The following is a 20,574-nucleotide window of genomic DNA, read 5'->3' on the forward strand; positions in this document are numbered from 1 at the left end:
TCCACTCCCCTTGCGCTCCTAAGAGCTCGCATCCCATTACTTCCCCGCCCCCTCTTCTGTCCCCACCCGCCGCAACCAGCACCCTCATATTTCTCTTCTTAAATTGGGCTAGGACAGAGGAGGTCGAACAAGTCGTCAGCCCCGCCTCCGGTGCTTCCCGCCTGCCTCCTCCTCCCTCGAATGAGGCCAGAGATGGGAGAGCTAGGCAAGAACTTGGATCTGGCCAGTAGGCAAGAAACCGCTTTCCTCCTGCCCTGCTCCCTTTCGCTAGTCAGAGGAGTTAGATTAGAACTTCATTCCCTCTTCATCTCTCATACCTTTCTTGGAGGTGGGAAGAGGGAATGGGGGAAACGAACAAAAAAAAGAAAAGGGGATGGATTAGAAAGGATGAGTGGGAGGGGCGGGGGGGGGACCGCCCAGACTGGGGTGGGGCGGTGGGCGTTTAGGGGCTTCCTCAGGTTTTAGGTTCGGCTCCTCTCACCACTCCTGACAATTCCAACAGTGACCAGGGGGTCACTGGCTACTCAGTCAGCACCATGGGACTCACGTCTAACTCCGGGTTCTACCTGAGCCGCAAGGTGGTCGTCCTTGCGGTGGTGGCACTCGGAGCGCTACTGCTGTCTGTGGCGGTGCTTAGCTCCTTCGTCGTCCCCTGCAGTCACACACCTTCGCAGCCGTCGGAGAAGTCCAGGACCGTGCCTAGGGCTGCACCGGCTATCCAGGGGGTGGCCTTCAAGCAGCAAGCGGAGGAAGAGAAAAAGGCGACCAAGACTAGCAACATCCGCGGCCCCGGGACTCGGCCGAGCGTCAGGAGACCCTCCTGGTCCTGGGACCACCGGAGTCAGTCCACCTCCGGGCCCCTGAACCACCTGGCCCTGTCCACCTCCGGACCCCTGGACGACACAAATCTGTCCACCTCCGGGCCCCTGGACCACCTGGCCCTGTCCACCTCCGGGCCCCTGGACGACACAAACCTGTCCACCTCCGGGCCCCTGGACGGCACGACCCTGTCCACCTCCGGGCCTCTGGATGACACAAACCTGACCACCTCCGGGCCCCTGGACGGCACGACCCTGTCCACCTCCGGGCCTCTGGACGACACAAACCTGACCACCTCCGGGCCCCTGGACGGCACGACCCTGTCCACCTCCGGGCCCCTGGACGACACAAACCTGACCACCTCCGGGCCCCTGGACCGCCCGACCCTGTCCACCTCCGGGCCCCTGGACGACACAAACCTGACCACCTCCGGGCCCCTGGACCACCCGACCCTGTCCACCTCCGGGCCCCTGGATGACACAAACCAGACCACCTCCGGGCCCCTGGACCACCCGACCCTGTCCAGCTCCAGTTCCCAGCCCCAGTCTACCTCTGAACCCTGGAAGCATCAGCGCCTGCCCTCCGACGTGGTGCGCCTGCCCTCCGACGTGGTGCCCCTGCACTACGACCTGGAGCTCTGGGTTCCGCTGCAGCCGGACCAAATTGCCAACTCCTCCAAGTCCTTCAGCGGGCGGCTCAACATCACTGTGAAATGCGTCTCCCCGACCACCCGGGTGCTGATCCACAGCTTGCACCTAGACTACGAGGGCGCCAAGGTGCTGGGTCCCTTGCCTGAGGGCCCCGGGGCTGACCGGGAGCAGTGGCCAGTGGGCCAGGTGTCGGTGAACAACTTGTGGAAGTTCCTGGAGATGGAGTACCTGGTGATGGAACTGAGTGAAACCTTGAAGCCCGGCAGCCACTATGTGCTGCAGTTCGACTTCTCCGGCTTAGTGAACCAGACCGACAAAGATGGGCTCTTCAGAAACTTATATACCGACCAGGGAGAGACTAGGTAAGGGATAGTGTTCTCATTCTCAGTTATAGTTACTCATCCTCAGCCTCTCTTCACTGCTCCTCCTGGTTCCTTTCTATGTACACTTTGTTTTTTCCCTTTTCCAATACCCCCTTCCCCATATTTCTTCACTTTCACGCCACAAGATTTTCCCTTCACTTCTTGCCATCTTATGTATTCAGTATCGGAGGACTACCCGCATCTGGTCCTCTTCGCCAGCCTTTATTTCCCCATCCCCCAATACAAGAGCTGAAGTTCTTCCTTTTCTTTCAGAGGAAGGACAAATCCAGAGAGATTGTCCTCTCATCTCTCCCCATCCCTCTCGAGCAGGACTGCCATTCTCACCTTTGATAAATTTGACTTCATTCCTTTATCTTTTCCAAAAGGATGGTTCTCCTCTCCCCTTTCCCCCTCCCTCCCCCCAACTGTCCTTCAGACCTTGGTGCTCAACCAGTTCAGTCCTGGACAGTCAGCTTCTCCCTTTCCCTTCCTGAGGTTCCATCTCAGTTAAATCTGTTCCTTTTTACATCAGCTTCTTCTTTCTGCTCTTCTCAGGGCATAGGTCTTTCTAAAACTTTGCAGATTGTCTTAGCTTTTCAGCCCTAGTCATCTAAGGGTACCCAGTTCCTTCTTTAGCTGCACTTTACCTCCCTCTCTAACTTTCTGAGGCAAGAGGATGTTCTTCTCTGAGTTTTTACATTCATATATATAACCAGCTTTTTTTTGTATCCGGTTTGAGATAGCTCAACTATTATCTTCTTACAACTTGGACAGGAGGAATCCTATCCATTTGTCTCTTTCTGAGCATTCTGACTGCATTAATAATACAAAGTATTCGGGGATGCAATTTATATATATAAGATGCCAAATAAATATAACCCCCCCAACACACACACACACACGCACACACACACACACACACACACACCCTCTAATTCCCTTACTCACTAGTTTAGCTTTTGTGGTCTACACAATGGCATGTACTTTGCTTTTTGTTACCAGATGTCTCATGGGAAAGAAAACTACAACAGGAATCCACTGAGTTTCATCCCATTTCTGACACTTCTATTCTCTAAATTTCTAATTAAATTTGGCCTTTTGCCTTTGTGGGTTCACAAGTCACACAATTTTGTTTATAGCTACTGGTGGGAAGTCAGTTACTTCAATTCTTCAAAGACTTAATTCCCTCATGTCTAAGATAAGGAGCGTGGATTAAAGTTCCTTTCTGTTCCAAAATTTATAATTCAAGGAGTGTTTGCAAATTTTAGATCCCCAAGAGAATGAACTTGGAAATCTGAGTACAGATCAGTCAGATGAGCCTTTCAATTTCATCTACGCCTTCTCTCGTTTTACTGAAAAGGAAGTAGAAGCCTAGAGATTTACTACAAACTGAGTGACCTTGGCAAGTAGTAAGAGCCGGAATCTGAGCCCAAGTCTTCTGGCTTCAGATCCAGATTTCTTGGTAGCCATCTATCTACCCATTCTTTCAAAGTTCTGCTTATCTTGGAAGTGATATTAACAACATATTGTCAAGGATTGCAAAAACTCCATTAAACACTGTATATGCACAGTGATCTCAATAACTTCACCATCTAAATTTGTAGGAAGTGTTCACTTACTTAACTTATTAAGAACCAAGTACTAAATAGTTATCCAAAGCAACTCCCTGAAATCTGGCTTCTGTCCTTGCCACTCTAACTAAACACTTCCTCCAAGGTCACTAATAATCTATTCATTGTTAAATATCGTCCTTTTTGAACTCTCAGTAGCGTTTGGCACTGTCCAACACCTCCTTCTGGTTATCCTCTCTTCCCAGGGTTTTCATGACATTTCCTTATTACAATTCTCTTCCTGTCTGATGAATCTTTTTCACTCTTATTTTTACAGGCTCACCAACCTCATCCATATCCTGCCCCATATATATGAGTATATCCCAGGGCTCTGTCCTGGCCTCTTCTCTTTCTATATGTTGGTTATTTCATCAGCTTCTCTGGATTCTAGGAATTCTATACAGATGACTCAAATCTCTAATCTCTTATCTTTCCCTGTTTGCTGGACAGCTCCACCTGGATAGTCCCTTGGCATCTCAAACTCAACAGGTCAAATGGAGAATTCATCTTTCTCTATACTCCTCCCCCCAGAGACACATTTAGACAGAGAGATCTATACATCTTCTAACACCCCCGTTTCTATCATTCTTCCAGTCACTGAGGTTAAAGACTTAGGAATCATCTTCAACTCTTCATTCTCCTTCACCACTACTACCCCTTCCATCCAATCAATTGCTAAGTCCTAGTGGTTCTGTCTCCTCTCCCTTATCTTTACTCATATCAAACTCACACTGGTTAGGGAGAAAGCATTTATCTTAGTAGAAAGAATACTGGCTTTGAAGTCAGAAGTCCTCCATTCAAGTATCACCTGATGCTTATTATTTGTGACACTGGAAAAAATCACCTTACTTCCCTGGGCCTCAATTTCCTCATCTGTAAAATGAGGGGTTTGGACTGCATGGCCTCTGAGGTTGATTGCAGTTCTAAGTCTATGGTCTATGACCTTATGGTCCTTATCACATCTTGACTAGATTACTGCAAAAGTTTCCTGATTGGCCCCTCACCTCCCACATCTTCATAGGCTGCCAAGTCGAAACTCCTAAAGCACAGGTGTGACCATGTCATTCTCTTCCTCAAGGAGCTTCAGTGGCTGCCAATTACCTCTGGGATTAAAATATAGTCTCCTTTGTGCGGAAGCTGAGACCCTATGACTTACCTAAGTAGGACTAGGCACCAGGTCTTCAGATTCTCTGACCCATTAATCTTTCCAATTTTGCAAAAGACAGAAGATAAGGGGAGCCCTCTCTGAAAATGTTTCCTAGGAGCCTAAGATGTTTAGGCTAGGTGGGTTTACAATGCCTAGAACGCTGATCGACCATACTCCTACTGTATACCTAGCATGTGAAATATGAGTGACTGCCCATGAGGTACACAAGGAGAGACACTGGGGATCTTTTTCACTATCTGCTGCACAGCACTGTCACTTGATAAGGAAACAGATCAGACCTGCCTTTGGTCCCAGGTTCAGTAATTAATATAAATCAAGATCCTGATTAGAAAATTAATGAATCCCCTGTAGCAGTTGCATATATTCAAATTTGCACTCTTTGAAGTTATAATTATGTGAAATATGGTGATTAGTTACAGCCCAATGAAAATATTCCATAGGAATTCAAATAATATAACCATTTCAGGGAGATTTATGGTTTACATTAATTGGGACCTAGTCATATAGTTGAGCTGAAGAATTAATAAGGATTAATAAAATTAGTAAGCATTAGAAAGTAGGATTACTTATGTCAGTAAGCTCCACCAGCAATCCAGTTGCTACTCTGGTTCCTAAAGGTATAGCAGCATATGTGGTCTTAACATGGTCTTATACAGAAACATAGGTTAGGACCTATAGGTAACTGCCACCAGGTAGAACAATTTTATATTCAGGAGGGCATGAATGGAATGGAAATGCATGAACAGTCACTGACTTCATTTGACTTAGCTAAGGATGCACACAGGGATTGGAAGAGTTCCTCTGAGGAATGTATGTGTGTAGTAGGGGTGATGGGGGCACAGGCTGAATTAATTAACTTCAATTTTTATGAAGTCATTAAGAAGCTATGATCAATCAACTAGCATTATTAAGTACCTATTATGTACCAGGCAGTGTGTTAGGTGCTGGGGATACAAAGGATGGAAAAAATCCCTATTCACAAAGAGTTTATATTCTAATGAAGGAAAATTTTATATCTATTTGGTATATGCACACTGTATTTATGATATACATTTAATATATTTACACAGGCATGTATATGTGTGTATATATACATATATACACAAACATGTATTCACATACTTATGTATGCAGGTATACGTACAAAGTGGTTAAACAGAAGGTAGTTTGGGAAGAAGGTCACTAGCAGTTGAGGGAATCAAGAAAGGCTTCAAGCAGAAGGTGGTGTTTGAGCTGTACCTTGGAGGAAGAGAGGGATTATATAAGGCAGAAGCAAAGAGGGAGAGCATTCTAGGCAGGAAGGATGACATGTGCAAATATGCTGAGGTAGAAGATGGAATGATTATATGAGAAACTAAGAGATGGCCAGTTTGTCTTTCTTCCTTAAAGAAACTATTATGGCTCTTTTGTGATACAGTCTTAGCCAACGTAGCTAGAGGCCAATCAATGCAACTTTAATTCTTTTGTTTGTAGAGACTTTTGTTAGTCATACCCAGTTGGCACCCAACAGGGCTTCTCAGTCGGCTGCCAAGATTTTTGGGTGGGGAAGGGGGAGGGCAGGGCAATTGGGGTTAAGTGACTTGTGCAAGGTCACATAGCTAGTAAGTGTCAAGTGTCTGAGGTCAGATTTGAACTCAGGTCCCCCTGACTCCAGGGGCAGTGCTCTACTCACTGTGCCACCTAGTTGAACCCAAGATTTTTTTTTAATATTTGCTTCCCACCAGATGGTGGTCCCCCCAACCCTCTCTCCTTGTAGTGTTAAGATGCATGTTTTCCTTTCCCCATCATTCTTCTGCCACCTAGCATCCCAGTTCACACAATTTACCTGGAAGCTTAAATTAGCCTCAGTGAAGCTTATTGACGCTAGAGGGAGAATGGTGGAGCTGATGAACTTTGTCCTGTATCCCAGCCACAATCATCGCAAAGCTCCTCATCCCCTTTATACCATTAAAGCTGGTAGTATTGGTCTTTTGAAAGCCAAAGAAGTCTCTTGAATAAATTAGAAAGGAAGCAACATGATAGAAACGATAAGCTATACCCATTGTGCACAACAAGATGCCAGGAGCTGGAATAATGGAAGTATAGGCAAAGGCAGCCATCTTTAAGAAAGGGTACCTCTGTATTGAAGTTATAGCTATTTGGACTGATTAGGCATGAGGAATATTGGGATATATGTTGTATAGCTCAGACCCTCCTGATCTGCGAATCCCAAGGTGCTAATCTCATATCACCTTTTCTGCCTTGGGCTATATCAGAGAATCCAGAATCCTTTCCCTCTGGACTTTAGGAAAATGTTTACTTTGTTTTAGACATTTATTTTATCTTTGTAAATAACATTAACCACAGCTTATAAGAAATGCAGTTGGGAAGAAGCTGTTGAGGGAAGCAGAGAAATAGATCTAACTCTGAAGTGCTTTTCCAGAGCATCTGACTGGGCTCTTGGAGCTTAAACAGGGGCGGGGAGGGGGAGAAGAGAGAGAGAGAGATTCTTTGATACAACTTCCTAGAACAGAGAAGGAGTGTTTATACTAAGAAACCCATCTAGGCAAGAATCAGTAAAAGGAGTGGGGGAAGTACAAATAGGAGTGGTTAAACAATCCTGTTCACATTTTCCTACCACTATTACACTAATGATGACAGACGAAGAAAATTATGATTCTTTTCTTTGGAAACAAGAATTTAGAAAGTTATGATTAAAATTTGAGTTACTAAGGGTATAAATATAGAATCACTGAATTACAGAATGTCAGAAATGGAAGAAACCTCAGAGATCATAGTCTAGCCCTCTCATTTGAGATACAAGGAAACTGAAGCCAAGAAGTGATGACTCCAAGGTCACATAGTCTGTGTCAGAGGTTTTTCTGATGCATTTATGATTTTATTTTGGCCTACCAATTTGGATATGAAGGAGTCTGGGTAACATTAGGGATAAATTTTGAACCATTCAAACAAGATAAATGAACTTTGTTGAAGCACTTGTCCATATTCCTATCACCAAACTGTACCATGGTGGTAATCAATATGTAACTGTTATTTATATGGTGTTTGCAGAATACTTTATATGGATGATTTTGTTGAGGGAGAAAAGAAACCCAGGGATTCAGGAATCCCAAACCAAAATGCCCAGGGCAAGGTCTCCTGGAAAGAATTCATGGACCCAAGCATTCTCTAAGTCAAGTTGGCAAGTTTATTACTCTTTACAGCAGGTAAAAATTCTTAGGGAACCTGCAACCTTACACAGGTGCAGGGAGAGTTTTTGTAAGAGATTTAGGGGTGAAACATGTCAATTAGGTGTTTTGGGGTGGGATTATAGAGTGGTTAAGGGGTGGTCAGTTCTTAAAGTAACGTGCACTTTTTGTATTTACTGCACAGGCCTTTTACTCAGAGTTCACTGGGAAATAGCCCAAGGAGGGGCTACCAGGGGGGGTGGCTTTGACTCTGAAACCTCACTAAGTTAACTAGAGGTCACGGCAAACAAGCAATCTCTATGTAGCTTCTTATCTAACATCTTGTTATACAAAACACTATGTCTAAGATACATATTAGAAAGGTCAGTAAGCAGCAAATATGGTCATGACTCAGTGTATAGTGAATTATCAGCATCTGGGAATCTGTCTATAGATAGGCACAGCTGCTTACTGAGGAAGGAGCAGAGATAAGTGTATTGCTGGGGCATGCTGCCTTTTAGCTAGAAACAAACTGCTAGGGCCAGATGTATTTTAGAACTGGGGTCCAGGCACAGGCATCCAAGCAGAGGCTGTTAGAATTAGGGTCCAAGCACAAGCACCCAAGCACCCCCTCAATTTCATTTGAGCCTCACGATAATACTGTGGAATAGTTACTACTAGCATCATTATCACCACTTTACAGTTGAGGGAATAGAGGGTTAAGCAACTTGACCATTGGCACAAAGATAGTAAATGTGTGGGATTTGAAATTAAATTACTCTGGCTACAAGTGCAACACTCTATCCAATATGCCATGTTGTCTCTTAGTAGAGTGTATATATTTTAAGTGGCATGGAGGAAAGTGTGCTATGCTTGGAGTCAAGCTGCCTCAGACATCTATTAGCTGTATAGCCATATATAAGGGTAGCTAAGTGGCACTCTGGGTCTGGAATGAGGAAGACCCATTTTCCCAAGTTTAAATCTGGCCTTAGACACTAGCTGTGTGACCCTGGGCAAATCATTAAACCCTCAGTTTCCTCATCTGTAAAATGAGCTGGAGAAGGAAATGGCAAACCACTCCAGTATCTTTGCTGAGAAAATCCCAAATGGGGTCACAAAGAGTCAGACACAACTAAAAAAAATGACTAAACATGAAAGCCATATGTAAATTATTTGACCTTAATTGCCATTGTAAAATGAGGATAATAGCACTTAGGTCCTAGCCTGATTGTCAGGATTAAATGCGATATGTAAAGACCTTTGCAAAACTTTAGAAGAGCTATATAAATATTAGCTATTATTCTCTGAAACATGATTTGTTCAACAAAGGATCAGGTCCAAAATCTTTTGAAAACAAATGATAAGCAAACATGATTCATCATTGGGTGAAACATCTGGCTGTATTAAGCATTTTGATTTTAGAGTGTGGTAGTTCTTTTTTTTCTTTTTGACAACTTACTGAAAAGTCTTATTTACTCCTTTGCCAACAATGTTTAGACCTTGCTAGACAAGATCTTTAGGTAACTGAGTTCACAACATATTTGGACTCATATACCTTAGTTTGTACTCATTTTTATGTGGTGGGAGAATGATCCTTAAGGGTTCCTTGATATTGGACCAGATGAACCCTATGATTCTTTCCAGCTCTGACAGATAGAACTTGGCAATGTAGCACAAGACTTATGGGAGAGCACTCTTTCTGCATTAAGTTCTCCAAATTTCACAGGACTGAGATGTAGAAGGGACCTCAGAGACTACTAGTTGGAATCTAGACTATATCTCATTTTATTAAAAGAGGAAGCTGAGGTTTGCCATTTCCCTCCAGCTCATTTTGGTGATGAGGAAACTGAGGCAAACAGGGTAATGTGATTTGCCCAGGGTCACCCAACTAGTAAGTATCTGAGGCCAGATTTGAATTCAGATTTTCCTGATTCCAGGCCTGGCACTCTATCCACTGCCTATATTCATCTGTTTGGGTCAGACCTAATGCAGGTTGGCCTGGTGCTTTAAGTTTAGAATTGAAATGAGACACTTGTAAAACATCTAATTGTTAACCAAAAGAGGTTTATTTAGACATTAAATGGAAGGGATGCTCACTAAGGGTATAACACTGATTCAGTTGATCAGTTTCCCTGTCTCTTCTTTGGCCAGCTATGATGGTCTGCTGGTAAGAAGCCTGAGGGAACTGCTGTTGACTCCTTGTGTGGTGGTTTTTGTACTTAGGTCACCTGGAAGCTACATTAATGGTTCAAGTCTTCATCTAGTCCATCTAAACCAAGAATTTTGGCTGGTTTCTACAGATTATCTAACTATAAAGAGTATAATATGCTAATTACATATAACAATTATATTCTGTATGTAGCTTATAGTTCCTTTGTTTCTTCTTTATGTTTTGTTTCATCTGGGGCCATCTCCAGTTGTCCTGATTTTGCCACTGGACCCAGATGGCTCTGGAGGAGCGAATGAGGCTGGTGACTTTGCACAGCCCTGCCTCACTTAAATCTAATTCACTGATTCACAACAGGTTTCATTTCCAGGAACACTAAAGTTCAGGATGGTCAGCCTTGCAGTATGTTTGCATAGATGTGTGTCTTGACAGAGCAGGGACTGGTGGAAAGGGAAGAATTTCTTTCTTCCTTCCCTACTCCCCAAAAATGACAATAATGCATTGCATTTGAATAGCACTTTAGAATTTATAGGATACTTCCACACATATTATCCAATTCGTTCCTAGTTATTATCCTCAATATTTTTAGTCCCAGTTTCACAAATAAAGAGATTTAAGCTCTGAGAGATTTTCATGTTTTCCCCAAAGACACATAATTATTAAACGGCAGACATGGGCCTAAAATCTAAGAATTTTAACTCTTAAGTCAGTGCTCTTTCCATTCTGCTAAGGCCACTCTTAAATAACAATAAGTATCTTCTAAAGATCTCTCCAATTTATTTGCTGATAATAATAGCTAATAATAATTAGCTTGATGATATATATTAATAGCAACGATAGATTATACTGATTTAGAGTTTCAATTTTTACAAAAAACTTTATACATCCTTCCCTTTGATCCTCTCAATAGCCCTTCAAGGTAGGTACTTTGGCTATTATTATCCTCATTTACAGATAAGGCAACTGAGGCTCAGAGAGGGCACATAACTTGCCCAGGGTCCCATAGTTACTAAGCAATCATTTGAACCCAAGTCTCTTCTGACTCTAAGATAGCAGAAGATAAATATTTCCTACCAATATGTTTCAATCCAGGGCTCTGATTGCTTCTCAACTGGAACCAACACATGCCAGGAGAATTTTCCCCTGTTTTGATGAGCCAGCTATGAAGGCAACCTTCAGTATCACAATTGTTCACCATCCTACTTATGTGGCTCTTTCCAACATGCCAGTCCTAGGTAAGGAATGCTTCTTCATGATTTTAGTTTTCTTATTTTGTAAGAACATGATGATCATTTCCCTAGGGAGTGTACATTTCTAATAATTCACCATGGTATTATGTCCAGTGAGCCACTAAACAAAACTTCAATGAAACCAAAGATGGATTAACAAACACTAGCATGAAGTGGTAGCTGGGTTAAGTGTACATATATGAGCGTTTTAAGATAATTCAGTTGTGCAACTCAGTTGTTGCCTACTTTTTGCAGATATCCATCAGGTGGACCTGGGAAATGTAGGTTACCACATAGTAGGTACCCTCAGCACAGTCTTCACTGATGCCATGTTTGTGGTCAGAGTTTAATTCCAGGTTTACAAGAAACCTGGAAAAGGTGTACTGTACTCTCCACACCCCTTTCTGCCTTGAAATGGACCTTGGTTTGGGTCTTAAAGACAGGCACTAGATTTCCACCAAGACAGAAGCAGCTAAGCCACACCAATGTGAGAGCTGTTACTTATCCTTTGGGTATTGATAACTGTTCCAGACCCCATTAGAAAGTGGTTAGTCTAGAAACCAGCAGAGTTGTATGTGTATCTGAAGATCATAGATCTAGAGCAAGTTTGAGCCTTAAAACCTCCAATTCAATCCCTTCATTTTATATTTTCCCGAGACCTGAGAAAGTTAAGTGACTTGTCCAAAGTTACAAAGATAGGCATTGACGAGGCTCTGACCCAGGCTCTGAATCCAGAGTCAGCACTCATTTCACTGTAACATGTTATTCTAATTTTTAGCTTTTGTTGGTCTATGATTAGCATTCACCACATTGGTGAAGGGTGAGGGAGGAACCTTGATAAACCATTGGGATAGTCTGAGAAGTAGTCAGGTAAAATTAGCAAGGACAAATGAGAAAGGAGAAATTACCCTCATGGCTGATACATTTTATGACTTTGTTGTCAGTGTGCTAAAATAAATGACTTTCTTTAGCGACATCTGAAAGAGAAGATGTAAAGGGAAACAAATGGATTGTTACCAGCTTTGAAACTACTCCCCTAATGTCAACATATATAACTGCGTTTGCTGTATGTGACTACAATTATGTCAATGGAACTGAAAGGGGCAAGGAGGTAAGTAAGTTTTTCAAGATATAGTTAACAATGTATAGCAACTGTCAAGCCATTGTTGGTGCTCAGGGCAACCAACATACCCTGAGTCTATTTATATTACCCCCTTCCATTGTAAATCTCCTAGTTCTCTTCAGGTATGGAATCCAGGGCTGGTCCTTCTCTTTGGCTTGGGGGGTGGTCAGGAAAGGATTAAGGGCATTAAAGAGCTACTACCCACCCTTTAACTTCTGGTCACCACAGACAGTAGTATAAATTTGTTGCATTGTACTCATACACATGTTGGCTACACAGCACACAATGCTACATTGACTGATGCCCTGAGCTGACAAAACAGTGAATGCTAAAAGCAGAGGTATCAAACTGAGGGACATGGGCCAGCAAAACTCCAGAATGCCTCTGGAACCAGATTGAAATGTAGTTGGGAAATGTTTACCAAAGTAAATAGAAATACAAAACAACATAGATAATGTTAATTTGAGGTTTTCTAAGTCAATATGCTACCTGGTTCCATTTCTATTTGAGTTTGCCACCACCTTCTTAAAGGTTATGTTTGTATCTCCAGTTCTTGGCATAATGTCTTGGCATAAGCACTTACTCAATGTTTGCATTGATGTGAATGTCTCCATAGAGACTACTTTTCAAGCAGAGTTGCATCTCGTTAATCCTACATCCTTACTACCTACTAAGGTACTTTTGAAATTTACCAGCTGGAACCATAAAAGAATTTTCAAGTGAAGCCCCTAGAAATGCAATTACAATTTTAGGGGCTAGTTAGTCCAATTGATTAGAGGCTGAGGGTAATGAGGTCAAGGACTTGGGTTCAATTCTCATGCAGGGGAGTTACTGGGGAGAAAGAATGGAAGTAGATGTTCTGGGGACCCTTCCCTAACTTCCAGTGAGCATAAATTGGGGGAAGCAGAAAGCCTGGACTTCAATAACAAGGTTCAAGATAGTTAAGTGTCAGTGACTTATCATTGACATACTCATTTCCTGATTCTCTTAGGTCACCTCAACCACTGACAGTAGATGAGAAACAACCACCTGTCCATGTTGGGTTCCATTGGCTAGAAAGAGAATGGTTGAAAAACCGGGCCATCAAAGACAAACATAGTCCATGTCACAGTTTAGCCTAGAGCTAGCCTTTACTCTAGGAATAGATTTTCTAAAAAGAGACTATTACAACTATAATGTAAGAATAAGGCTTCTTCGCAGAATAAGAGGAAGCCTGGGAGAAAGGATGAAGAGTTGAGTTCAGAGGCAGGAAGAACCTAGGTTCAAGTGCTAACTCTGATATCTGCCTGGCTTTTTGACTGGACAAATTACTTAGGCTCTCAGGGCTCTAGGCAGCTCTTCAAAGCCTGCAGTTGCAGAGAAGATGCAAACCTGAATTGGTAGGAGCTTTCTGGCTCTGGAACTCTATACTACTGAACTGCAGATCTATTCCTTAGTCTCTTTTCTCTGGCATGGAAAGTGAAATTAGCTGAGAGATTACATACATGTGTTGGTGCTCTTGGATTTTATGCATGTATTTAAATATATATATTTAAATTTTTGCTATTTTTTTTCCTTAAGGGAGTAATGATAGTCTCTCAAATCAGCATCACAGAAAACAAGTGGTCATACCAAATCCAAAGAGATCGTTTGTCTTAATTTCTGCTTTTGGTGGGGTTTTTTTGTTTTTTTTTTTTTTTTAGGTACGGATTTGGGCTCGGAAAGATGCAGTTGCTGAAGGCGGAGCAGACTTTGCTTTGAGTATTGCAGGCCCTATCTTCTCAAAGCTGGAAGATTTATTTAATGTTGGTTATCCTCTTCCAAAAATAGGTGAGAGAATCTTTCTGTTCTAAGTTGTTTTTTCAGGACTGATGCACATTGGTCAAAGGCCAAAGAGTAGCACCAAGGGACCTACTGTGGCTCATTGCCACAATTTCCCATTTGCTTCAGGGCTGATCCCATGGAGCTCCCACCCTTAGAGCCTTCAGAAAGCAACTCTATCATAGGGATCATGTATAATAATTGTGAGAGACATCATGGTTTAGTGGAAATGCCCTGCAAAGGGAGTCAGAAGCCCTGGGTTCCACTCCTGTCCCATTATGTGGCCTTGAGCAAGTCATTTTATGGGTCTGTGTGGCCTTGACTACCTTATCTGTAAAATTGAAGTTTGATTTGATGATCTCAGGTTCATTCCACTTTGAAAACTGTTCTGTGACGCTTATTGTCAATCAGTGAGTAAACATTTCTTAAACACCTAGTATGTGTGTGCTAGAGATACAAAGGAAGGTAAAGGACAATCCCTTCTCAAGGAGCTCACAGACTAATGGGGAGATAACTTGCAAAATAGCTAGGTACAAACAATATATACAGGATCACTTGGAGGTAATCGATGAAGAGACAGTATTAGCATTAAGGGACCAGGAAAGGCTTCCTGTAGAAGGCCAGGAGGTAGAGATGAGGAGGCCTAGTAAAGCTTCATAGTCTTGCTTTCTATAAATCATTTCTCAGCACCCTTTCTCATACTCTTAATTTATCAGCCTGACCTATTAACCTTTCCCTGCCTCATTCTATTGCCCTGTTTCCAACCCTTTTTTCATGGTGCTTAGGCTAGAGGCTAATGTTCCAGTTTTGGGTACAGCACAGAATTTAAAGCAAGATCATCTACTCTAACCCCTCATTTCATAGATCAGGAAGCTGATGCCTAGAGAAGTCACCTGCCCAGTCACACAAATAGTATTTAGAGCCAGAATCTAGATCGTCAGACTTAAAATTCATCTTCGGGTTGTATGGCTCAGGATTAGAAATTACAGAGTTTACCCCTCTGTTCTCACAATTTAAAAGTAAAGATGGTAAATATTTCATGTTCTACATAATATTTGAATAAAGCCATAATTGAACATTTTTTTCTCCTACAGGATGTTACACTTTCGAAATTGTACCCAAAACATAGTTTGTTAAATTCAGTGTTATTAATGAAGTTCAGAGGCAATTGAGAGGCTCTGAATAGGGTAACATTTCCCAACTTAATAGATTTGCATAATACGATAGGGAACAAATAAGAAAATCATATCTTGTTATTCCATTAGGCAAAAATAGTGACCATTAAACGAACAAAATAATGAACATGAAATTCTTAATGTATGTGCAAGAACAAAATTTTGTATTTTTCAAGAGGCAATGGTTTAATTTTTTCCTTCAATATAAATCCACTTAGATCTCATCGGGTTTCCTATTTTTAATACACAAGCAATGGAAAATTGGGGACTAATAACATTTGATGATTTTGTGTTGGTGCAAGAGAAGGACGACCACCCCGAGAGAAAAAGCATCATTTTGTCCACTGTTGCACATGAAATTGCACATCAGGTATGTAGTAAAATGCGCTTTTAAAATTTAATCTGAAAGTGCTCTACAGCTGCTTTACAAAAAAAAAGTTATAGAAGTTGGAGTATAATCAGTGATTTTATTTGTGCTAGATAAAATTGGGATTTGAAAGCGAATGAGGCAATGTCCTTGACAAGACCTTATGATCCAATTAAATGTATATTTATTTCTGAATTTCCAAATGACCTCAGAAATGTTGGTTAAGGAAAAGTAACTTAAGCAGAGTTAGAAAAATGGGTTCTTTTTAAACTCCATCTTTATAAGAAAGTACATTCAGGACGGCTATTGACCTGAATCCAATTACAAGCAGTCAATAGTTATAGACTTTTGCTCTTCAGAAAATGGCATGGGGTAGAGGGCAACAGATTTATAAATGTCCACAGGCAGGGGGTGGGCGATAAGGTCCAGAGAAAGGACGTACTTGTATTTCATTTGAAATATCATTTTTTATATAAAAATAAACAAATCATTGACATGCTTTTAAAAATGTCCAGATCTCAAGGGAGTCTTTTTTTTAATAGAAATAATCACTACAAAGTTACTCATTACTGACATTTTTAAGACATATTGAAAATGTAGGGTATCTTTAATTTCATTTTTAGGTTCTTGTACATGCCAACTAAAGCTAAAATATTTCTTGATGTTATATACATATTGAATGTGAGAAAATACAAAGAGACTTGAATATGAGTTAGATTTAAGAAAGTTTTTTTTCTTTGTCTCCATATTGGCAGTGGTTTGGAAACTTAGTTACCGCAAAGTGGTGGAATGATATTTGGCTCAATGAAGGATTTGCAACCTATTTTGAGTATTATACAACTAAACATTTTGATCCTCAAATATTCAAAGTAAGTATTCAGTTCAATTTCCAATCATTTGTTGAAGTTACCAATCTATAAGTTTATTAAAATCTTAGACTATTTTTAATCATATCTATATTATTTAGGTATATATGAATAGCCAATAATATGATATAATTTTGAAATTTACCATCCTGATTAAATGAAGAAACTCTCTTGACCATCTAAATCTTAATTTGTTCAATAATAACTAATATTTACGTTATCCTTTAAAGTTTATGAAGTGCTTTACAAATATTATCTCAGATCCTTACAATGACCTGGGAAGGTAGGTGTTACTATTATCTGCATTTTACAGATGAAGAAACTGAGGTAGGCAGAGGGTAAGGGACTTTCCCAGGGTCACATAGCTAATAGGTGTCTGAGGCCACATTTGAACTTGGATCTTCCAGACTCTAAGCCTGTTGTTCTATCCATTGTGTCACCGGGCTGCTTCAGTCCTGCCTCTGACACATACTAGCTGCGTGACCCTGAGCAAATCACTTAACCTCTTATGGTTTCCAGGGAACCTCTGAGAGTATAAGTGGCAGACAGGCAGACAAAGTCCCAACCTATAGAGAGGGTTCCCCTAATGGGAGTTCTCATTCTCAATGAATTCATAAGTTCATTAAAAAAAACCACAAAACACTTCTGATATATTATTGTTGTATCTTAATATGAAATGGTTTTAGTGTGTACATGATGAAGCCAAATTGATTTGTTTGAATTTCACTTGTCAAAAATTTTATACCACAGTAATATATTGTGAGACAGGATTGATGCCCTAATCTACAGCTTATTCTTAGTTCTTATCCTCAATCCTCTTGGGCTTCTTTTTTTTTTGGAGGGTCCTTGTTCCACTCCTTCTGTTTTGGGCTGGGTTTCACTCAAGGCACTCTCCTGGTAGGTTTGCTATTGGAACAAAATGAGACACTTCTAGGTCATTCAACAGTTAACAAAAGATTTACTTATCTACGGCAGGAAAAGGATATTCAACATGGATAGGTATTAAGGGCACCTCAAGCTGATGCAGCTGAGAGAAGGACCTGGGCTGCCCGTTATTTTCCTCTAGCCAAACATCAGAGAAAGCTCTTGCAGCTCCTAATGGATGTTTTGTATTGTGGTGATCAGGAAATCATGTCAACAGCCTGAGCCTTTAGTCCCCTGAGCCAACCAAGGCAGGAATTAGGATATTGCTCATACTATACCCTCCTTCCTTAGCTTCTTCAACACTAACCACTCTGAATCTGTTACACTGATTTTAACTCTTTTTCCATCTCCTTTTCTGGATCCTCTTCTGCGTCCTGCCTTCTTACTGTGGGAGTCTTCCAAGATTCAGTCAGCCCTCTGTTCTTTTCCTTTGCTGGATCCTCTTCCTTCTCTTCCTTGAGGATCTTTGGTAAGTTGCCCTGTCCTCTCCAGGTTACACAATAGTCAGGGGGAAAGATAATGAGGGCCTCAACTAACATGGTCACTGTGTGAGTAGTTAAGAAAGGGACAGACACGAGAGATGATATAGAGATAAAAGCAACAAGATTTGGCAACTGAATATGGGGTGAAAGAGTATGAGGAGTTAAAGATGATGCCAAGGTATGAAAACTGGGTGACTGCAAGGATAGTGGTGCCTTGAACTGAAATAGGGAATTTGTAAAAAGGGTGGGGGAAAGTTCTGTTGGGGTTGTTGAATCTAGAGGAGATCAAGCTCCTCCAATGGACAATGAGTAGTATGGGACTGGAATTCCAGATAGAGGCTGGAGCTTGATGTACGGATATGGGAATCATTTGCATAGAGATGATCATTTAGCCATTAGAGACAATGAGGTCAAAGTGAGAAAGCATAAACATAAAAGAAGCTCCAGAACAGAGCCTTAAGAGTATAGATACACAGAAGACATAAGATCTAATTACTTAATGAGATCTATAAACCGTCTTCACTTTGCTACCATTCTCCAGAACCTTGCTTTTTCCTTCCTTTGCTGTTATTTCTGACCCTATTTAGGGAGAGAAGAGACTTTACTTAACAAGTTTATAGAATTTCTATGTCAGAGAAACAATGATTTCTACATACATGAGAGTATTCCCCTCCAATGATACCACTTTAGAGGTACCCTTCAGAAACTTTGAATCTTATGTTTCTTGGGACTAACTTGTCTTTTACTTTTCAAGTTTCAGAATGAATTCTTTTATTATTCTGATATGAAAGATGTTTACAAAGAAGATCATGCGATGATGCACCGAACTGTATCCACAGAAGTGAAAAATTATGCAAATACACAAGAAATAAGTGATCTTTTTGACTTATATATTTATAAAAAGGTAAATGAAATTATTTATCTCATTTTGTTATGTACCTATTAAGAAGATTGGTTAAAAGATGGGCTTGATAGTTTACAGAACAAATTTGCTACTGTAAAATTTTTATTGCAGAAGACGTACCTCATGTTATACAATAGATGACCTCTTGACAAAGTTAGGGACAAACTGATTTTTTTTTGCAAATATAATCAATAATAATAACTTTAAGGTATAAAAGCACTTTACATATGGTATTTCACTGGATCCTTACAACAACTGTGTAAGTATAGGACACTTGAAGTTTAAACTTCAACTCAAGGATGGCTTCAGGTCACTTAGCATTTTTTTTTAGATAATATAGATACTGTGAGGGAAAAGAGATTTCATTTTTAACATGTGCTGAGTACTCAGGCATTTGACTATATTTACAAAATGACTGTTGTTGGTCCATAAATACTTAATTTTATTCAAATAATATGTCCTGATTTTCTTGTGTTTCAGGGAGGTTGTGTAATCCGGATGATGTCAAATTTTCTCAGTGAGAATCTGTTCCTTAGAGGAATTGAAGTAAGTCTGGAAAAACTGAAGCTTTTGTGAACTGAAGAGTGAATGCTACTTTTTTTTTTGTATTTGCTGTCATTCATTTAATCATAACTTCCATTTTTCCACAGTCATATTTGAAAACATTTGCGTTCTCTAATGCTGAGCAAGATGATCTGTGGAATCATCTTCAAATGGTACTTTTTCTTCTTTTTTATTTATCTAATCTTTAATGTCCAATGATTTACATTTGCTGCATTCTGTGAATGAATGAAAAAAAAATTTTATTTAGCTCTTACTGTGTGCAATGTGTCCCGTGTACTGGGTGGGGGCATAAATAGAAAAAATAGGACAGCCTCTACTCTCTAGGAGCTCATATTCTAATGGGGAAAATAACATATGGATGGTTTTAGCTACAAGTTGGATAGAAAATTTCTATGGTCCTTAGGGTAGTAATTTGATATGGTGAAGTACTCTAACACCCAAAAGCTGTTCGTGGAGTTTTATTTATACCAAAAGACTACAGGAGAATAATAAGAGGATATATATGAGGAAAGACTACTCCACATTGACCACTCAAGAAGCCCAAGGTCTGAATTCAATTGTAGGGTTTGGCACAGAACCTAGCCCATTGATGTGTGGTGAATGTTGGGTAGGATAGCAAAGGAAGTTGCCAAAAGTTATCATTACATCATATTTGTATGACTTTGTGTTTTTAAAAAATAGGTTCTAGACAACCAGACTGAAATTCTCTTGCCAGCATCAGTAAAAAGCATAATGGACAAATGGACGCACCAGAGTGGATTTCCAATTATAACATTAGATGTGTCTACTGGCATGGTCAACCAAGAACCATTTTTTCTTGCTAATTATAAAAACCAGATGACTACCCTCCACAAGTATGTTGAGATTTTTTAGGGGTTTAGGCATGCTCGGTTCCCCAAAATACTGACACGACAGGTCCTGCTGAATGAATTCGGCCCAAGCCTTCTTACAGTCAAAGAAAAAGAGAAAGTTTATTAAAGATCTGCCATATTGAACATTTGTATCACTAATGCCAGTGGGCCAGATTGAATCTCAGCTAGATCGTCTGAGCTAGATTGAATCTGAGCTCCCTCATGAAGGCAAGATGAGACTTATATACAGAAAGATTGTGGGAGGGATCTAGGGGTGGTCAAGTATTCTAGGATGATGGGAGGAAGGGTGTAGGGAGGATCTTGATGGGACTAGGGCGACTGGGTG

At 40.9% G+C, this 20,574-nt stretch overlaps 1 protein-coding gene and 1 long non-coding RNA gene across 2 annotated transcripts in view; one reads left to right on the forward strand and one right to left on the reverse strand.

The window, feature by feature from the left end:
* Positions 1-521: 521 nt before the first annotated feature.
* LVRN (laeverin) overlaps positions 522-20,574 on the forward strand; it is a 41,070-nt gene continuing 21,017 nt past the window's right edge. The window contains exons 1-11 of the mRNA XM_036740404.1: positions 522-870; positions 1,168-1,831; positions 11,036-11,178; positions 12,144-12,283; positions 13,978-14,104; positions 15,489-15,640; positions 16,393-16,506; positions 18,664-18,813; positions 19,294-19,359; positions 19,464-19,529; positions 20,059-20,231. Of these exons, the coding sequence (XP_036596299.1) occupies positions 537-870; positions 1,168-1,831; positions 11,036-11,178; positions 12,144-12,283; positions 13,978-14,104; positions 15,489-15,640; positions 16,393-16,506; positions 18,664-18,813; positions 19,294-19,359; positions 19,464-19,529; positions 20,059-20,231 (2,129 nt within the window). The 5' untranslated portion in view covers positions 522-536. The remainder of the gene's footprint in view (positions 871-1,167; positions 1,832-11,035; positions 11,179-12,143; positions 12,284-13,977; positions 14,105-15,488; positions 15,641-16,392; positions 16,507-18,663; positions 18,814-19,293; positions 19,360-19,463; positions 19,530-20,058; positions 20,232-20,574) is intronic.
* Positions 18,856-20,574, reverse strand: part of LOC118833044 — a 66,217-nt gene continuing 64,498 nt past the window's right edge. The window contains exon 5 of the long non-coding RNA XR_005009268.1: positions 18,856-19,592. This is a non-coding gene — a long non-coding RNA (uncharacterized LOC118833044). The remainder of the gene's footprint in view (positions 19,593-20,574) is intronic.

This window comes from Trichosurus vulpecula, chromosome 1, assembly GCF_011100635.1.
Source record: "Trichosurus vulpecula isolate mTriVul1 chromosome 1, mTriVul1.pri, whole genome shotgun sequence".
NCBI classification, from domain to species: domain Eukaryota; kingdom Metazoa; phylum Chordata; class Mammalia; order Diprotodontia; family Phalangeridae; genus Trichosurus; species Trichosurus vulpecula.